The sequence below is a fragment of the Manacus vitellinus genome, unplaced genomic scaffold (genome assembly GCF_001715985.3).
Source record: "Manacus vitellinus isolate BGI_N305 unplaced genomic scaffold, ASM171598v3 scaffold_1_pilon, whole genome shotgun sequence".
NCBI lineage: Eukaryota > Metazoa > Chordata > Aves > Passeriformes > Pipridae > Manacus > Manacus vitellinus.
In genome coordinates, this window is record NW_021939396.1 from 21,876,928 (window position 1) to 21,896,556 (window position 19,629).

The 19,629-nt window shown below is 39.5% G+C and overlaps 1 protein-coding gene across 1 annotated transcript in view; it reads right to left on the reverse strand.

The window, feature by feature from the left end:
- The window catches only part of CPQ (carboxypeptidase Q), a 151,968-nt gene that overhangs the window by 117,747 nt on the left and 14,592 nt on the right, over positions 1-19,629 (reverse strand). The window contains exons 2-3 of the mRNA XM_018078211.2: positions 14,588-15,045; positions 2,180-2,387 (exon numbers count right to left, since the gene is read on the reverse strand). Of these exons, the coding sequence (XP_017933700.1) occupies positions 2,180-2,387; positions 14,588-15,014 (635 nt within the window). The 5' untranslated portion in view covers positions 15,015-15,045. The remainder of the gene's footprint in view (positions 1-2,179; positions 2,388-14,587; positions 15,046-19,629) is intronic.

Sequence of the window (19,629 nt, forward strand, 5' to 3'; positions counted from 1 at the left end):
ATGTAGCATTTTCATAGTTTAACTCCAACTGGAAACCAAACACCATGCAACTGCTCACTCACTACACCCTGAGGTGAGATGGGAAGGAGACTCAGAAAAAGAAGAACAAAAAGTCATGGCTTGAGGTAAGAACATTTAAATAGTTGAAAAAAATATTATAATAAAAATTATAATTGTAATTAAAAAACCCCACAAGATAAACAACAGCAAATAAATAAACACCAAGAAAACAAGTGATGCACAATGCAGTTGCTCACCACCTGCTGAACAATGTCCAGCCCATCCCCAAGCAGTGGTTGGCCCCATCCAGCCACCCACCCCCTCCAGTTTTCATACTGAACATAACATCCTATGGTATGGAATACCCCTTTGGCCAGTTTGGGTCAGCTGTTCTGGCTGTGCTCCCTCCCAGCTTCTTGTGCAGATTCTCACTGGCAGAGCATGAGACACTGGAAGTCTTTGACTTAGGGTAAGCACTACTTAGCAACATCCAAAACATTAGTGTGTTATCAACATTATTCTCATATAAAATCCAAAACACAGCACTGCACCAGCTACTAAGAAGTAAACAAACTCTATCCCAGCTGAAAACAGGTCAAGCATACAAAAATGCTACTAAGAAACTACAGTTTCTTGGTAGTTTCTACACAGTTTCTACACATGCAGAGCTGTTCTCCGCATTTGTTCCAAGACAGTCAGTTGGCATTAATGGTTTCTGACTCTCTGAATCATTCAAATGATGAAGTTTGCACACTTCTCATATTGTTGAGATGTGACCAGTCATGTTCTCTGTGAAATAGTGGAATCAAGTATGTCTCCATGTACCTGCCCCAGCGACCTCCCAGTTGTAGCCTCAAGAAAGACCCAAAGCTGTTATGACCTTTTCCAACTACTAGCCTAGACTTCTGCAGAAAGTAAACACAGAAGCAGAGATCATAAAGAAACCATGGTGTTATCTAAACAGAATACAATTCCAGGTTACAATGTGGCACACATCTGGGGTCAGATTAGCTACTACCAATGACTCCTCTGTGGGTATAGAGTTACCAGGTAACTAGAGGGAGGAAAAAATGATCTGTATTGTTCTCAACACATACTTGTCAAAGAAAGAATGATGTTACAAAATACAGTACCTGTTGTATAAACTGCATGTCTTCCATGCTGTCTTACATTAAGTGGTTTTATTAACAGAGCTCTACAGTTTAGGCAGTCAAGCTTTGTGTCTGGCACCACTTAAAGCCCCTTACAATCCTGCTCAGGTACGAGAAGTTGGGCAGAGAGATAGGTCTGTCCAGTTTGCAGTCCTCGGTCCAGCTCTGCTGTCTGGGCCTGCCTGACCAGAACTCTCACCACAGCCAACAGGCTACTACACAAAGATCACTGCAGGCATTAAGCTCACCAATAACTGTGTAAGATTTAAAAAAATACTATGTTAAAGAATGGTGTGCATCTGTCAGACTTTTACTTTATGGATGGACTACTCTCCATTTTCTCTTTATGCCTCAATTAATGTTTTTCACAATAGATAAGCATTTTAAGTGTAAGCTTTCAGAGTTGGAAAAAATTTCTAGATAAAATAAAGAACTTTGTTATCAAACAGAAAACTAGAAAAATATTGTTTCAGTAACATAATGCTATATGTGATAAATAAGTAATGCACTAAGACATCTAAAAATATTTAAAAAAAAAAAAGTAAAAACTTAAAAAGCAGTGTGAGAATTACAAGCCTTACTGCTAAAGTGTTTTAAATAATTATGTTGAAAGCAGACTACTCCTTCATGTAGTACAAGTCAGCCTCATGCTAGGAAAATGACCAATACATTGAAAACTGTACACTTGCATTCTAGTCATACAGAATAACCAGTTCATAGGATCACTGACGGTCTGATACATGTTGTCAGGAAAGACATTTGGTTTTGGTTGATGTCAGAATATTTAGGGCAGCCTTAAGAATGTCGGAAGTTCTTTAAAACAAATATCATACAAAATTTGGATCAGTAACATAAAAATTAAAACATTCTGAAAGAATGACAAAGCACCAGGGAAAAGAACTATTGTGCAGACAATAGTTTTAAACCAAACACCCACTCGTAACTGGCAATGTTTAAGCCTGCCCAGAAAAGACGTGAACTAAAGGGCTGAAATGTGAGTTACAGGGAGAAAAGAGAAAAATGCTTACCTGTGAATAGAAAAAGAAGTAATAGATCTAATGAGGGATGCCACTGCTCCAACTTTAGCAGCTTCCACTGCTCCCCGTACTCTGTATTGCACAGTTTCACCATAACTGATGAAAGGTTCATTGTAGACAACAATCTTCCCCTTGGCCTCCTGAGCTCTTTTATGCAGTTCATCAAAAGAGGCTACCACTATGACTTCTGCCGTGATTCCTGAAAGAAAGTATTACAGTGGTTTTAACATTGCTGTCCTATAGCTCTCCTATGGCCACTTTTAATAGACAGAAAAGCACGGATTGTGCAGAACTCAAGAAATCAGAGATTTAATTTTTTACTGGAAAAGGAAGACTATGTGAAATACTTCATCAGGGATTGCTACTAAATATATGTAATAGCACCCTGAGCAAGTCCACACAGTTCTGTAAACCCTGCTATCAGGTTGGTATTAAAACATAATTTGAAGGGCAAGAAGGATACACAGGAAGAATTTTGTTCTCTGAATGTGCTTTAATGCCTCACTGTAATCATTTATAGTACAAAAACATTCGCAAAAGCTGCCTATGGGATTAATTAAAAAAAAGATAGTAATCTTTTCATGGAAATGTTTTGATATGTTGCTAAACAACCTAGCTTAACGTAAGACAACTGGAAACACATATTTTTAGACTGAAACACTTATAAAATTATTTAATCCATAAATTAAATAATTAAATCTCTGCAGTTTCAAGATATTATGCAGTATGCATTATTATTGTTATTGTTATTATTATTTCTTCATATTTAATTCAGCAGAATACTGCAGTTCTACTGGATGCCTTTCTGGGAGATTTTCCAGATTCTCCATATGTCCCAGTTATGATTCAGAAAACACAGGCAGGTACTCCTGCAGAACTATTTACACATGGTAAGTTAGATTCCACTCAGCTCTTAATTTTTAATAGTTGGAATAGTTTTAAATTTCTGTATTATCTTGCTTGAAAACACAAAGAATGTTATAGTTAAGTAGTTTCCCCCAAAGCCAGAGAACCCTTCTAACTTTTTAGGACATTAATTGAGGAACTACATTTCACAGCATTTGAGAAGTAATTCATTAAAATGACCACTGTGCTTAAAATCCAATTGTGTTGATTGGTTACAGAGATAAGTAGAGACTACTTAACAACATGGGCTGGTTCTTTGCTTCTAAATGTAGAAGAAGTAATGGATGCCTGAAATTTTAGCATTATATATTTCACCTCAAAGTCACAAAATACATCAGTAAAAACTAAAACTAATAAAAAATGTCTAGCAAAGATTTGTCAAAGAAGTGAAACTATCATATTTTTAAGAATAAATTGATTTTCCTTGGAAAAGTCCTCCTTCTTTTTTTTTTTGCTCGTTTGTTTGTGTATGTTGTATAAGAATTATTTAGAGGATTTCAAAGACTTGTATTTAAGGTTGTAATACATGAGAATAACTGTTAGCAAAATAGGAAGGTAATCTCTCTCAGCACCAGTTTGTCTAGGTTCATGGCTTCTTTAAGATGAAACCACACTTCAAAACCTTAAAGAAACCATTCCACACAAAAGTTTGGTTTCTTTAGAGCTCACTGCTAAGAGGGCAATAGACATCTACTGCTACAGCAAAAGCCTATGACTTTTAGCTACAGAAATACCCTAGTGTCAGAGGTGTACAAATTTTAACTATTCAGATTCTTACCTTTACCTGGCATCGTTTAAGAGAGGCAAACCAGAGAACCACCTTCAAATTTTACCAGTTGCCTTTGGCAGGTAGGTGAGCATACTAACAGACCCCAGCTGCAGGGGCAGGTTCAGCTGCCCAGCTAAGGAACATCCCAGCAACAGGATCATTTTGGGTATGAACCCCTGCCACTGGAAATAAAGCCAAGTATCTGCAAAATTTCATTTTCCACAAGAAAACTCATGGTCTCAGTAGGTTGATACTGCAATTTGTATTTCATATTAGCTCTCCCCAGTGCTCCACTTGGATCGTGCAGCAGGCACTGGAAGGACACACGTATTAGTGACTATTGGTCAAGAGAAATGAGGAGTGTAATTCTTCTGGGCATTACTTTACTGCATTCATGAACAAACACCAACTCTGAAAGCTTTTTAAAGAAAGCTACAGACAGATAGTAACTATCTGTAATTCCTAGGAAATATCATGGAGAAGTAAATTTATGGCCCTTCCTAGATGACAGGCATTAGGAGTTTGCACAGTGAGCTCTGTGGGAATTAAAGCTACAGGAAAGAACAGAGAGCTGCAAACTCCAGCTCAGTATCTCTACTTTTGAATGATCCCAAAAAAGCTAAATAAAGCCATCCTTTGACAAAACAAAACAAAGGCTCTCTTTGCTAGTTTAACTTAATGGCAGCACGGCATACATAAAGCATCAGTTACAGTGCTTTCCGTAACAAAGTAAAACTTCACTCTTGTGTAACTTCTGACTAATTCAATCACTCGTTTGCATTTTAGTCCCATTTTATACCATTTCAGAATCTTCTATTGAAGTGACAAGAGTAATGTTTGTCTTAAACAAATATGTGGACACACATACACAAACCATTCTACGACCTCCTGTGTAAAAGGAGAAACAAAACAAAAACCTCAACAGATTAAGGAGAATGAGTTATTCCCCTTAGAAACAGGAAATGTCTCACCTTACTGAGCCTTTAAGCAAATTAACAAAACTCTGCCCTAGCATCTTCTACCAATTCAGTGCCTCATGGCTCCGCTTCCTGTGTCAAAAGCTGTTTTCTCTCTTTCTTACTTCCATCATTAACTGATCAGAGCTTGGCTGTGTGTTATTGAACAGAATTCTTCAGAAGACCCATGTAAGGAGGGAGATGGATCGCCTGCTTACTTAAGCAAGATATAAAGATTATAACATTCAAGAGATGAATACAGAATATTTGGGGAATTAGATAAATAAAAGGCATGAAGTGCAGAAGACAGAATTATGAACATGATCTGTATAAAGCTGAAGACTATTTGATCTCACTGTGTGATACATATTGGTGTGTTGGGCAAGTGAGCAAAAGAATCTAGGTAGTACTATGGGTTTCCTCTCCTTTCTCCTATTAAACAGTAAATTGCACCCTGTTATTTCTGAGAATTAAGGTACAGGAAGGGTGCTAACGGTGGGCAAAAGATGGCAATTTTCCATTATCAGCAAAATTACATTTTACAAAGTTCTTTGTACGCTGAAATGTGTATTTCTATCTAAAAGCTTGAACATGCCACAACTTTGATGATCACATTGCCAGTCGAAATAAATGGCATGGTACGCATTAGCAATCTAAAATTTGTCACAGGCAGGATGAACACAAGACTGATTACAGTCACTCTTTATTAGCTACAGAAAGCAGAAAGTCCATTTATATACACACACACACACACACACACACACACACACATATATAAAAGCATCTGTAAATCAGCTGTCTGTAACACTGCCATATATAAGAAGTCTGATTCTTGGCATGAACAATTCTGTCTGAAGAGTCCCCTCCTAGTACATGCTTACCTGCCAGCAATGATGCAAGGAGTAAATTAGTTCAAAGGGGATTCCTCACAAGGTAACTTATTCTTCCCAAGATTAAATGCAGCGAATGTTTAAGTCACTTCAGTATCTAGAGCTATGCATCAGTCTGTGTTAGCAACAAGTTTCAGCAAAAAGTAAGAAAAAAAGGAAAATCCACCCTATTATCAGATTTTAAAACCTGATGAACCTCTATTAAAACTTCAAGGACACTTCATATGGAATATTGATGTCCCTGGTCACACTAGGGCAAGACAGGGCCAGACTTTACCATATTGAGTATCAGGAATTCCTGAGATTAGTGAACCCAGTCTCTATTGGTTTTTGATCTCTAGAAACATTGTATTCATAAACACACAGAAATTTAATCAAGTTAGTTACAATCTATTTCTGTATTAAAATAATTTAGTAAAGCCAGAAAGAAATACCATTTGCATACTGTTTAATTTTACTGGATACCAATTTCCTCATTACTTAATTATGGCCTTACTCTCTTTTTTCCCCCAGTCTCATTTTTGTCATCCAGTTAATAGCATCAGTCCCTTGGATATCTAGTTACAAAGCCAAATGCAGCTATCATTACTTTGACAATACATTTTTTTCGATAGCAGCAAGCAAACAACTCACACCTATGTACCTCTCAAACTTCATTTACTGCACACTGTTAATGTAATAATTACGATTTGTCTTACAAATCACACTATGGGACAGTGATGCTACTGATCCACACACACTGAAGCTGCCACTGTCAAATAAATACAGTGATGAGCAAAGCAATTTTTGCTTAAAACAATTAAAATACAGTAATTTTAAGCCTAGACAAAACAAAGCTGGAAACTGTATCAACTAAGTCTCCACAAAACTTCCCTGTGTATTATATATTTAAAATTTTTCATCCTAAGCATAAGACACTGCCTTGAAATATCAACACAGAAAGTCAACAACACATCCAATTGTTCTGATACTGGTAGAAATTTTGAAACTGGAGAAGATGTATCTGAAACATGTGCTGGCATCTGCAGTCATGAGAGCAAGAGGGAGACAGAGTGCTACCACCTCATTCATCAGAACCAGGCATCAGGATATCAGAACAGGAAATCAATACACCTCGTCATGGTAGAGTAGGAGAGAGTAGGAGCAAAACCAGGCCACAAGCACAGTGCATGAAGATGGCAGCCCTGCCTCACAGACCAGCAACATCAGAGCACCCTTGTATCTCACCTATCTCCTGGATGGCTGCCACTTCCCAGATTTCTCTGTTTCCACCTCAGCTCTCCCCACAAAGCTACTTTAGCCTGGTAGCTGATGCATGAAGGTATACTGTACTCCATGCCGACCCCAAGCACATACAGGTAGTAGCCCCAAGCTTTTCTGCCCTCAGCCTGGCTAATCCCATTATCCTTCAGATGCTGATCATCTCCCCAAGATAAAAGTACCATGCCTTTGCTTCTTTCAGATATGGCCCACAAGCACTGTCTTGTGCCCATTTGCAAGGTAGCTTCTTTCATAGAGTCACAGATAACCTAGATTTCTTTTTGCATGGGTCACAGGATAGAGCTGCACATTCAAAGTTAGATATATATGTCTGGAGAGAAAAAGGTAGTTGTTGAGATAGGTCAAAAGAAAGAAGGTCTTGGGGAGCAGACAGAAAAGGCAAATATATTCAAAGGTAAGTGAGATTAGGACCTGTCATTATATCCTTTTTTAAGTTCAGCACCCTCTAAAATCAGCTCAGAAAACATTTTTCCCCTCAACTTCTATCATAGCTCTTTTAAAAACATGTTGCTTTCCATCTCTCTCCAGGAATTAGTTCGGCTTTCCCCCAATGCCGCATGCAATTCAACTAGATTTTCAGAAAAACAAATCCAAATTCCATCTGTAATGAACTCATCCAATTAAGGTTTCATGTCAGACTGAAGCAAATGAAAGATTAATATCATCACTTCTTTTTTTCTCCCTCAAAAATTATAGCATGTACTGAAAATGTGAAATATTTCTACCACCTAGAAACACACTTGCTCTGTCAACACATATCAATATGTATTGATATAAGAATTATAACATGAAGAAAACATTAAATATTTTAGGGGAACTGTGAAATGAAGAAGAGGGCTTTTATTGAGAAAAAAGATTTTGTAAAATCTGAATATACTTCTGGAAAATGTGACCTCATCTACTCTGTGGAACAGCAAAAATAATTACTTCATGAAACTAAAATTACATAGGAGAGTTAACCAAAAGGATATGAGGCCCTTCAGCTCTGATGCACAGCACAGAGACTAAACGTATTGTGTCATTCCTTAAGAAGAACATAGAGGAAAAATAAGCATTATAAATAATTACATTTCTTACAAATATGACTTACAATTTCCAGCAAGTACTGGATCTCCTTAGAATAGTTTGGTGTCAATAACATGTAGCTTACTGTGCAGCAGCAAATCCTAGCAGAAAAGGGGTTGGACCCAACACCCACCACAAAGCCTTGGATGCCAAAAGAGCAGGGCAACAAGTTAGGTTCTCTCAGGAGCAGCCCTGCACAGGGCACATCCTTGCTATGCAACGTCCAGGGAGAATCAGGTATTCAAGAACAAGATCCAGAGAGGTGAGTTTCTGAGAGCACAGGTGCTCAAGGCGGGAAGTACTGAGGACAACCATTCCCTCCTTAGCGAGTCAAGATGCCAGTCACTGCTGGCTACCCTTTGGGATGAAGGTAACAGTGCCATCCAACAGTGCATGCATAGCCCACACATGCAGAAAATCATATTCAAGTCCTGCCCTCAACTCAGTGACACTGAAAAGGGAAAAGACCTGAAAATTCCATCTCTTGGCATTGGCAATCCACATTTCACTTTGTTAAAGTAGCAACTGGAATTCAATTTCTTCCCAGACAGCATGTCCACCTCAAAGCCACACAGCTACTCCTACTCTCTGAATCTTTGGAATGCCACTGCACTAACTTTTGGCCCAAATGCTGAGCCACTGAAAACCACAGTGTCTGAGGTCATTCATGGATGTCATCTTTTACATTCCAAGAAAAACAATAGCATAATTACCATACCACAAGCAGCATTGCTGTAAATAATAGTAAACAATCCAGGCACCCAGTACTGAGGCTCATGGTCTCAAGACATGAGTCAGTAGCTCCTCACACACGAAAAAGGAGGGATCCAGTGAAGGCAGAAGAAGGGTTTTGCCATGCACTGTGGTCTCAGGCCTACAACTCTCTCTAACCCCTGTTCTCAGCATTGAACTCCTCATCAAAGGTGCGGGATGATAAGAGTTAAATCTAGAGGGGATTCACAATTTTAAGGTAAAAAGCAGCTACAACTCCCTGGATGGACTGAGGTCAACATGCTCCCCAGTACAACAATAAACATCTGCTCAGAGAAACAGAACAGAGTGTGGAATGGAGACTACACGGCCCCCCTCCATTCTAATCTCAGCATAATGGGAGAGCACTGCAGCACTAAGACTGTACAGTACCTGTCTGATAAGGGAGAATCAGGATGTTCTGCTGCTGAAGCCAACAACCATGTCGAATCCCCTTCTCGGGTGCCAAACCACAACCACCTGCCCTCTCCCATTAGGTACACCAATCAGAAATAAAAAGTATTTATGACAAGAGCCACTCAAACTCCACCCAAACATAAAGAAAATAGTATAAAAGTAAGTTGGAAAGTGGGAAAAGACCTCCACTAAAACTGCTGGGATCAGTCAACAGGCTGAGTCTATCTTCTCCACCCCCAGAGGGACGCCTTGGGTGAGAAATATGCTCTACACGCGTTAAATGCTGCATTTAGGACTAGAGCTTTTGCTTATCCCATAGCATATTATTTAGATTGCTTCGTATCAGAGCTTGTGCTTGCTTAATACACGTATCAGTACATTGCTTTAAAACATATTTTTGCAGTAGACACTATCACCAACAACCTTCAAACCTTATTAATCTGCCACAATTTGTATTAATAAAAAGTGTTATTCCATAAACTGTTAAAGTGAGTCCTTGCAGTTGCTGGTGGCAGATAACACCTTGGCAGGACCCATTGAGGGGTCCTGGCTCTGTGGAGTTCCCCCTAACAAGGGAGGTCAAAGTACCCTCTGATCTTGCTAAGCCGTTGGTGAAGGGTCTCCTTACGAGACACTGACAGACTATCAGACACCAAGGTCTCAACTTTCCTGGGGGACTGATGAGCAAAAATCTGAACTCCCACCCTTCACATGACAAAGGGGTACTCAAGTGTCTCCAGAATGACAGTCTTTTCTTCCAGTAGGTCAGTGACCACCCAAGATGTTGGCAACTCAAAGGTAAATCCTCTGATACACATTAAAGTTAACTTTTCTTTTGTTGGGCTTTTGTTTATCTAGTTGAATTTCCTAATCCACTTCACCACTGAGAAAAAAAAAGAGGAGGGTCAACACCAGGGGGAAAACAGATTGGCCAAGACTGGGGCCAGACTGCTTCTTTCAGCAGCAGCCCTGGCTTAATATAATGGTGAGCCTACAGCAACAGCACACACCTTCAGCAACTTCAAGACATGTATTATCCCTACTTTATACATAACAGGTTGGAACTATTTTCATATTATCTAAGTGCAAAACTTCTATCACCTTCCATAAGAGCACAATTGGACCAAATGTTGACAGTTAAACAAAAAAACCCATGACTTGAACATAAAAACTAGGAAAAAGTCTGCCAATATATCATCTTCATATTTATGTTATTTCACTTTTGTTGCAACAAACAGTACAAAAAAACCAGAGACTGCTCCTTTTTCAAGGAGACATTTCAGGCAGGCTGCATTCAGGAGTTGGTTCTGCTTGTCAGTATTTCTTTAAAATTAAAGGGCAGAGTCACTCATCAGGGTAAAAAAAGTGCATTTTAAAACACATGCAAAAAATATGAATTCTTTGATACTTTATGGTCAAACATCTGCTAAACTACTGCTTTCCTTCAATTATGGGATTCTCAAAGCAACAATTATATCTATTTTCCTCAGAATTTGGGGGATATAATCAGTACTACCAGAAATCAACACAGTCTCTCTATATATATCTTTATGTTTTGCCAGTGTTGGAACAAATGAGACAAGGACACTGACTAAATATGGTAAATCTCCAGTTTGCCAGCACCCAGCACTTTCTAACATTCAATACTGTTTGTTACCTAGGAATCCATTTCTTCGAGGTGGTGACCATTTTCAGTCTGCTGACTTCTGGAAATCCAGGTCACTCTGTGTTTCATTTTTCTTCTCTCCCTGTCACTAAGACAGGCAGTAAAGTTACTCCCTCATTGTAAGGAGATCAAAGTAACTGAAAACTTTATTTTTGACCCAACACCTTCATATCTGGGAATACACTGAGAGGGAGAATGTTGGGGAGTTTTCCTCTTCAATAGGAAATCTAACCTTTGCTGTACTGTCCTTTTTTTGCTGTAAATCAGATGGAATCTGGAAACTTGACATCCTGGCATGTTGCCCAGTCATGAAGAAGAAAGTAGAACTTTATCCACAAGATCACAAGGTACTGAAAAGCTTTCTGCATATCATCCAACTGCTTCATATCTGAGCTAAAGTGGGAAAACCTCATAAAATCAAATAAATGAGGAAAGCTCTGCCCACATCCCAATAGGCTTTCAACCCCATAGGAATGGGTGAGATAGAAGACCTGCGGGAAGAGACGCTCCTGGTATAATGAAGTCAGTTCTGGCTTGGACTTCAAGGCTAAAATACTGATACTATTTAGGTCTTCCTATTCCTGCACTGAAGGATTGCAGATTTTTTTCCACACTCACATGGTGTATGCAGAAATGGAAAGTAAGCAACTCCAGCATGCGCTCTGGCCATTGGGTCACTCTCAGGAAACACTGGTTTGAATTTCCAGGGACAGAAGGGAAAATAAACCCTGAATTTCAAGCATCCAAAACCAGGTTTCTAAATTGCTATTAGGCTATTGCCATGATAATGAAAAGCCCCTCAGAGCATTAGTTCTGAAGGGCTCTGTTGAGCTCCAGGAGGAGCTGAGGGCACCAAGGACCACCAAGTCCAGCAGCAAGTTTTAAGTTTCTGCCAATATGGTTTTCTCAGCTTATCAGGTCACAAGCCTGGGTAAAAATCATGGGAAGGGAGGAATACAGGACATAACTGAGAAAATGAGAAAACCAGAAATGGTCTCCTGTACCTCCTGCTGGGATGGGGGAGTCATCCTCTCTCATCTTAACCCCACCCCTCCACCTTAAAAGACAAGAAGTCCAGCCAGTGCTGTCCTCTGGTGCTAAGTAGGCATCAGTAATGTCACAGAAGGGATCTGTTTGGACTATACAGAGTAAGTGGTTTGTAAACTGAGGGGTCTGAAACATATCTTGATAGGAACACTGATTTAAAATATGCAATAAGTATCAGGTTAATACTAAACAACTTCAGGGATGATCTGCATAGTCCACTTTAGAGGCAGCTGTGAAGGAACCCAGGAACCATCACAGAGCCAACATCTGATGGACAGTCCTTGGCCTTTAACATATCCCTCTGCCAAAGCTCAGCACAGCAGCAGATCTCCCCAGTTTGATCTCATGCAGCAACAGGAGTTAAGTTGCACTATTTTGATTACCGGAACACTCACATTCCTGCAGCTTCTTGGCTAAAACAAGACATATCAGAACTGCTGATAGACTCTCACTGAGGGAAATTGTTCCAATATTTCTGATGGTATTTAGGGCGGCCTTCTATCCCTTTTTCTCAGGAATAAGGCACAGTGATAATCACTGGTTAGAGCAGAGGAAGCATTTCTGGGAATAAATATCTCAGAAGTGATAAGGCAGTGGTTTTAATGTGCAACTACACATTTTTTATTCCATGCTTGGGATGAGTGAGAGTTTTAGGACAGGCACTTTTCTGAGCAGCACACCCTCCAGTGCTGCTGCCCAGAGAGACTGGTGATGAGCAGTTCTCACCAGAAATTTCCATCAGCCAGGCGGACAGCCCAGAAATTGGAAGAACAAGAACCAAGAGCTCACCAGGCACCAGCTACCCCACATAACCTTCTCAAGCACAAAAACCTGTCCCAGCCTGCACAGAACAAGATGAGACCAGCAGAAATCATAACAGCCACAAACAGGATAGTCAGAAATCAGAAGTAATTGAATCAAAATTATTCCAAGTGTGAGAAACTGCCCTCTCTTTCATGAGAGATCTCACTGCCATGAAGTCTTCTAGCACCAACATGTACATCTCTTCAGAAACATGGTAGATCTCAGAGGAAAGTAAAAATGTCAGAAAGAATAAATGTGGGCTTTTTAAACAATACTCAGTATAAACCAGCACTGGATAACAGAATCTTATCTTTCAAGGCATTACCAGCCACAAGTACTAGCCTGACCATTCAGTTGCCAATATAAGAACCTTAGAGATGAAAAAGTAGGACACGATGAGCCTCTGTGAGCATTTTTAACATGTAAATTCAGTATCTCTCTAAAAGAAAAAAGGCAAACCTAGGAGTAAAACCAGGCAAGTGCAAATAACTACATGGCTAAGAAAGAGAAACAAAAAACAGACTTCTTGGGATGTGAAGATGTTTGCCAAGATTAAATTGCAGGTTATCTTGGAAGGTTCAGTAACACTTGCTCAACACCAAAAATGTCTTTTTAATTTTAGTTTCCTTTTTGGGAAGCTTGTAATAGGACTGGAAAAGATACAAAATAAGTTGTAGGCTTAAACTTTGCTGTAAATATTCTCCTATCAAAGCACTAAACCTTACACATATCATGGTACAAACAGATATTATTAATGGTTTTAGTTGTTTTGCATTTTAGGCATGTCTTTACCTCAATATAACATGAGTACCTCAGACAAAATTTACAGTAGCAATTTTGCAAACCACATATGATTTATTTGAAACGTGTCTTAAATTATCCAGTTGTACTTGCATTTTGAAGAGCTATATAATTTTTCTAAACAAAACAGCTTTTATATATTGTTTCATTTCAAACAGAAAGCTCACTATCACAAAAATTTACAATTCGTAAAAAAATTATGAGCATCATGTTATCTTTTATTTCCTAAACTAAATTTATTTTCTCCTAAAGGAATATGAATGCTTTTGAAGTGGTCTAGGAATAAGTTTGGTGTTTTTTACGGAAAGAAGTCATAGAAGAAGGTTATCATCTGGCCTTTAAATAAAAATCCTGAGAAAGCCCCACATCAGTATGTACAAAAAGAGAGCCTTATAAATCATTTTGTTGGTAGGCAAGCTAATTTTTGGGGGCTCAAAAGACCAGAATTTTGTTGAGCCCAGCTAATGGTCATTCTTGTTCCTCAAGTAACATATCATACATTATCAACTAAAAGGCAACACACAGTTCAACAACAGGTAAATGACAAAGACTTTCCAAGGTGAGCATGAGAGGGTGAATGGAAGGAAAGGACACAGAGATACCAACGGCCATACATAGCAAGGAGCTGGAACTTCCCAAGCTCAGCACAAGATACTCCTCCTTTTCCTGCTGTCTTGTTTCTTACCCAAGTGAAGGGCTGAGCTTGGCAAGACAGGGCATGGCAAGAAAAGAAGAAATCACATGTCAACTCAACACCCCACAGAAAACTTCTTTCCTATCAACCACAGTGGAGGACCACGTGGTTCAGCAGTGTTAAACAAAAGGGTATAGACGTAATGGAGAGTGAGTTCAGGAATCAATTCTAATTCTACAAGCCAGTTCATAAATACAAACTGCATCATTCACAACCATGACATTCAAAAAAATCCCCCAGAAAAACAGCATCTTGTTTTGCAGAACTGTTACAGCAGGAAGAAAACCACAAGGGGTGTAATACAGTTTGGTGTTAGAAAGCAAGTGATATATAATTCCAAAAGGAAGAATTACCTTCTGGAGGAGTTGCAACACTGTTCCCAAGTCCCAAAATAGCAATGCTCTGATTCCTTGGTTCCAGCATCATTGCAAACTCTTCTCCTCTTTCCCAGTGTGGTACTTTCACAGGCTCCAGATGCACATTTTCCAGCCCATCTTTCTGCAGGGCACTGAACATATATTTGATGGCTGCATCTAGGTTTTTTGAGCCACTGAGTCTAGGTCCTATGGTATCAGCAAAAACTGCTAATCTTTCATAGGATCTGTTCTGAGCCTTTCCATGAACAGCAAGATCAATAATAGCCTTAGCAATATCAGTATAGCCAGCTATCTCATTTTTAATGTCTTCAAATGATTTCGGGTAACTGCCATCTCTTCTTAAAGGTTTCCCAGCACACTGTGATAATAAATTCATGAGAAATACTAGGAATAAGCACTTCATTTTTTTCTCTTTTTTCTTTTTCACAGATGGCCTGTTGGAGAGGCAAACAGAAAAAAAAATATTAAAAAAATTATACATGTATCAGCAATACTTTTTGTTATTTGGATTGGTAGACAGAAATGAAAATAAATCAATTTATCATGAAAATGCTTTGATCAGAACTAGCAAGAAAGTAAACTCAACTTGAAGACAGCATTATTGAAAGCAAATGAAAAAGATAATCAGACCACTGGACACAATCTTTGTTGTGGTCTTTAGAAATATCCTTGGAATGCTGCATCTTTTAAACTATCACATTCTTCACTGAATCAAAACCCAGGGCTGCTCCCATCAAGGAGGAGCTTTGTATCTCCTTTCTATTTGGAGCAGGAGTTGCCAGAAGTGCCAAATCAAATGCCTTTCTTTACACAAAACATCCAGACAAAAACTTTTCTTAAACCATTCATGAATAAAAGTGCTTCTTCACCTTCATCATCAGGAAAGTACTTTCTACTGTGCTAAAAAGATGTAAGAGTGACTTAGATCCAATGCTCCCAGTGTCCTGGTTTCAGCTGGAATAGAGGTTGTTTCCTTCTCAGTAGCTGGTGCAGTGCTGTGTTTTGGATTTTATATGAGAATAATGTTGATAACACACTAATGTTCTGGATGTTGCTAAGTAGTGCTTACCCTAAGTCAAAGACTTTCTAGTGTCTCATGCTCTGCCAGTGAGGATCTGCACAAGAAGCTGGGAGGAAGCACAGCCAGAACAGCTGACCCAAACTGGCCAAACAGATATTCCCTACCATGTTCAGTACACAAACTGGGGGAATTGACTGGAAGGGAGTGATCACTGCCAGGGATGGGCTGGGCATTCTTCAGCAGGTGGTGAGCAATTGCATCACTTATTTTTCTTGGGTTTTATTTATTATTATTATTATTATTATCATAATTATTATTATAATACTTCTCTTCACCTATTAAATTGTTCTTATCTGAACCCATGAGTTTTTGTACTTTTTTCTCCTCCTTGTATGACTGAGGGGTGGGAGGGGGAGTGAGTGTGCATTGGTACAGTATGTAGTTACCATCTGGGGTTAAACTAAGCCAGAATACTAAAAAAACTTTCTTTGGATCCTGCTCTCTCTTTCAGGGCTTTATCCCACAGGACTTTTATCAAGCAGATCTCTGAAGAGGTCAAAGTCTTCTCTCCTGAAGTCCAGTGCTGTGATCTTGCTTTTTGGCCTGCTCTTAGGATCCTGAACTCCATTATCTCATGGACACTGCAGCCAAGGCTGCCTTTGACCTTCATACCACAACCAGCCCTGCTTTGCTTGTCTGAAGTCCATGAGAGCACCTCTCCTTGCTGGTTTCTCTATACCCTGTGTCAGGCACCTCCTGGATTGCTTATAACCTGCTGTGATGAGCCTCCAGCAGACCTCGGGATGGTAAAGTACAGCATAAGCATCAGGACCTGTGAATGAGAAGTTACTTCTAGCTATCAAGGCCTCATCTACTTGTTTTTGCTGATCAGATGGCCTATACTATACAGCTACTACAAAGTCACCCATACTGATATGCTCTTTAATCCTTATCCATAAGCTCTTGGTTCATCATCCATACCCAGGCAGAACTCCAAGCACTACAGCTCTCCTCTCATATGGAAGGAAAGTCCATCTCCTTTTCTTCCAAGTCTGTCCTTCCTAAAGGCCATATATCCATCCATTGCAGCATCTCAGTCATGTGAACTATCCCTCCACATCTCCATGATCCCAGCAAGATCACAGCCCTGCAACTGCACACGGATCTTTAACTTCTTGTACGTATTCCCCATGTTGTGCACATTAGTGTACAGGCACTTAGAAGCAAAGACTCATCAATGGAAACAGAAGAGGCAACCCACAACATTTATGACAGCTTCTTATCATCTCCCAAAAAGGGGGGATGACCCACCAGGCATGCATCCATAAGATACCATCTGAAACATTGCCTGTGCAATGCAGAAATAAGGCACAGAAAGAGTGAAAGTATGAAACCACATTTCTAGGATCCATAACCTACCCAAATTCAGAAACAAACAAACAAACAAAACTGCCCCAATACCCACAAAAAACACACACACAAACATTTTGGAGCCACCATCCTAGCTCATATGATAACCAGCACAAATTTCCAGCCTTCCATAGGCCTTTATGGGTCTTTTCACAAATAGCAATTTAACAATAGCTTTAGCAGTATAAGAACATTAAGCTATTCTCCTTAACTATTCAAATGTCCTCTAAAATTGAGATCAAGGAAGTAACAAGTTCTTCACAGTGTAGTGAAGAACCATCTCTGAAACCATCTCTGATTTCATCTGTGAATGACAAATCTATCACAGAGATTTCATCTCTCTCTGTGAGACAGACAGGGCAAAGGTCTTACACAACCAGGAGCAGAAGACTTGGGTTATCTCAGGACACTGCCTGAGAACTGCAAAATGCCATTTATAATCTGACTTACTGTTTATTTGTGGTTATACTACACAGAGGGTATCAGTGTATTTTTATTGCTATGCTCTGCACCTTCTCCATGTTCTTTCCCTTTGGACCAGTTAATTACAAGCTCATAGACATCCTCTACTAGAGACATCAGTAATTTTCTCAGGATGACTGTGCTCATTTTCGCATGATGATTTTTGCCAAGTTCATCATGCACAAAGAAGCAAGCAAGATAATCTGATTTCTGTCATAAGAAATTCTTGCTGAATGGAGTAAGACAAAAACTTTGTAGAGTTAGTTTCAAAAACCTAAGGTTTGGTATTTTGTTTGTTTAAGGGTTTGCAAAATCTACCAGACAAAGCTGACACACTTAGCTGTTACACAGAAAACACAGGGGGATTGTTTAATTAGCACTGACCACCTGAAAGAGCTCCCAGTTGCCAACTTTATGCATTTTTTCAGTGAAGAAATGAAACTGTAGTTATCACATTTCCCTTAACTAAGAAATGCTTTCTTTGTTTTTTCTGGCCTCATTCAAAAACAGCAGCATCCTCACTCCAAAGGTTGCCCCAGAGGAGCTGCATTTAAGCACTGTATTTCTTCCAGGAACTTCCCACTGAACACTGAGAACAGACATGTTTCCACAGCTTGTGTGGATGTAACATACTTTTGCCTCAGACAGCATTTTACTACCTGCCAATGCATTGTAACTTAATTCAAACCCTGGGCAAGGACACAAAAATGGGAACGTAATTTATTGTGCTTTCCTTGAATAGTCCAGCATAATCTGTTCAGAAGCAGCTATCAGAAATAATTCCCTGCTAGGTAAAACAACATCATACTTGGACTGAAATACAGGAATCACTCTACTGCTATCTCAGGGAAAGATTGCACACCTGTTGTCCCAGTGTCTGCAACTTTATCACCCCCAGCGAATCATCTAGGAAAGGAGATTACTTATTTTTGCATATCTAACTAGTTAAGACTCAAAAAATGAACATCACAGTGCCAGCCAAATAAATAAAAAATAATAGGACAGTCAAAATTGATCAATGTATTTAATTGTTCATGAAGCAGACAGGGGCCATGCAGCCATGGCAGTACATGGATCCATACTCAGAGGGAAGAGAATGGTCTGAATGTAGTCCACAGAAGAGAGAGATTTCATCCTACAAAATCCTAGCAGAACATTTCAAAGGGGTCTGGAGCAAGGAAGACACACCCTTGGTGGAGGAAGACCAAGTTAAAAAAACTACATATATAAATCCATGGGGTCTCATGGTTTGCATCCACAAATACTGAGATCTGGCTGATGTCATTGTGAGGTCACTCTCCATTATATTTATATATATTATATAAGTCATTCCTATCTTCAAGAAGTAAGATGTAGGGAACTACAGATCAGTCAGCCTCACATCAAGCTCTGGCAAAGGAACAGGAGAAAAGTTCTGGAGATTATTTCCAAACATATGAAGGACAAGAAGATGACTCAGAATAGTTAGCATGGATTTACCAAGGGGAAATTGTGCCTAATCAACACAATACCCTTCTAGGACAAAATTGCTGGCTTGGTAGAAGAGGGAAGAGCAGTGGGTATTGTTTCCCTTGACATTAGGAAGACAGTTCACAGTCTCCCTAAAGGTTTCAGGGAAGTTGATAAAGTATAGGCTGGAAGATATACTACACAGATATATATGTACATAACATAAATATATATGTATATAACATACACTTAGACAATGAAGTGGGTTGAAAATAGGCTGAACAACTGAGCTCAGAGGATTCTGATTACTTGTGTGACATCTAGTTGGCAAATAGTAGCCAGTGGTGTCCCCTAAAAGTCCATACTCGGTCCAGTACTCATATACATCTCCATTAATGATCTGGATGCTTGGACAGACTGTGGCCTCAATAGACTTGCAGATGACAAGAAAGTAAGGAGAAGTGCCTGTGTACACAATGGTTGTGCTGCCACTCAGAGTGCATGAGAAAACAGGCAGGGGGGAAACTTAGGAAGTTCAACAAGTCCTGCATCTGAGGGGGACTAACCACCACGCCCTAAGACAGGCTAGGGACATCCAGCTGGAAAGGAGCTTGGTAGAGAATGAGTCAGCAAAGCAACTTCATGTTGGCAACGACCAACAGCCTTCTGGGTTGCG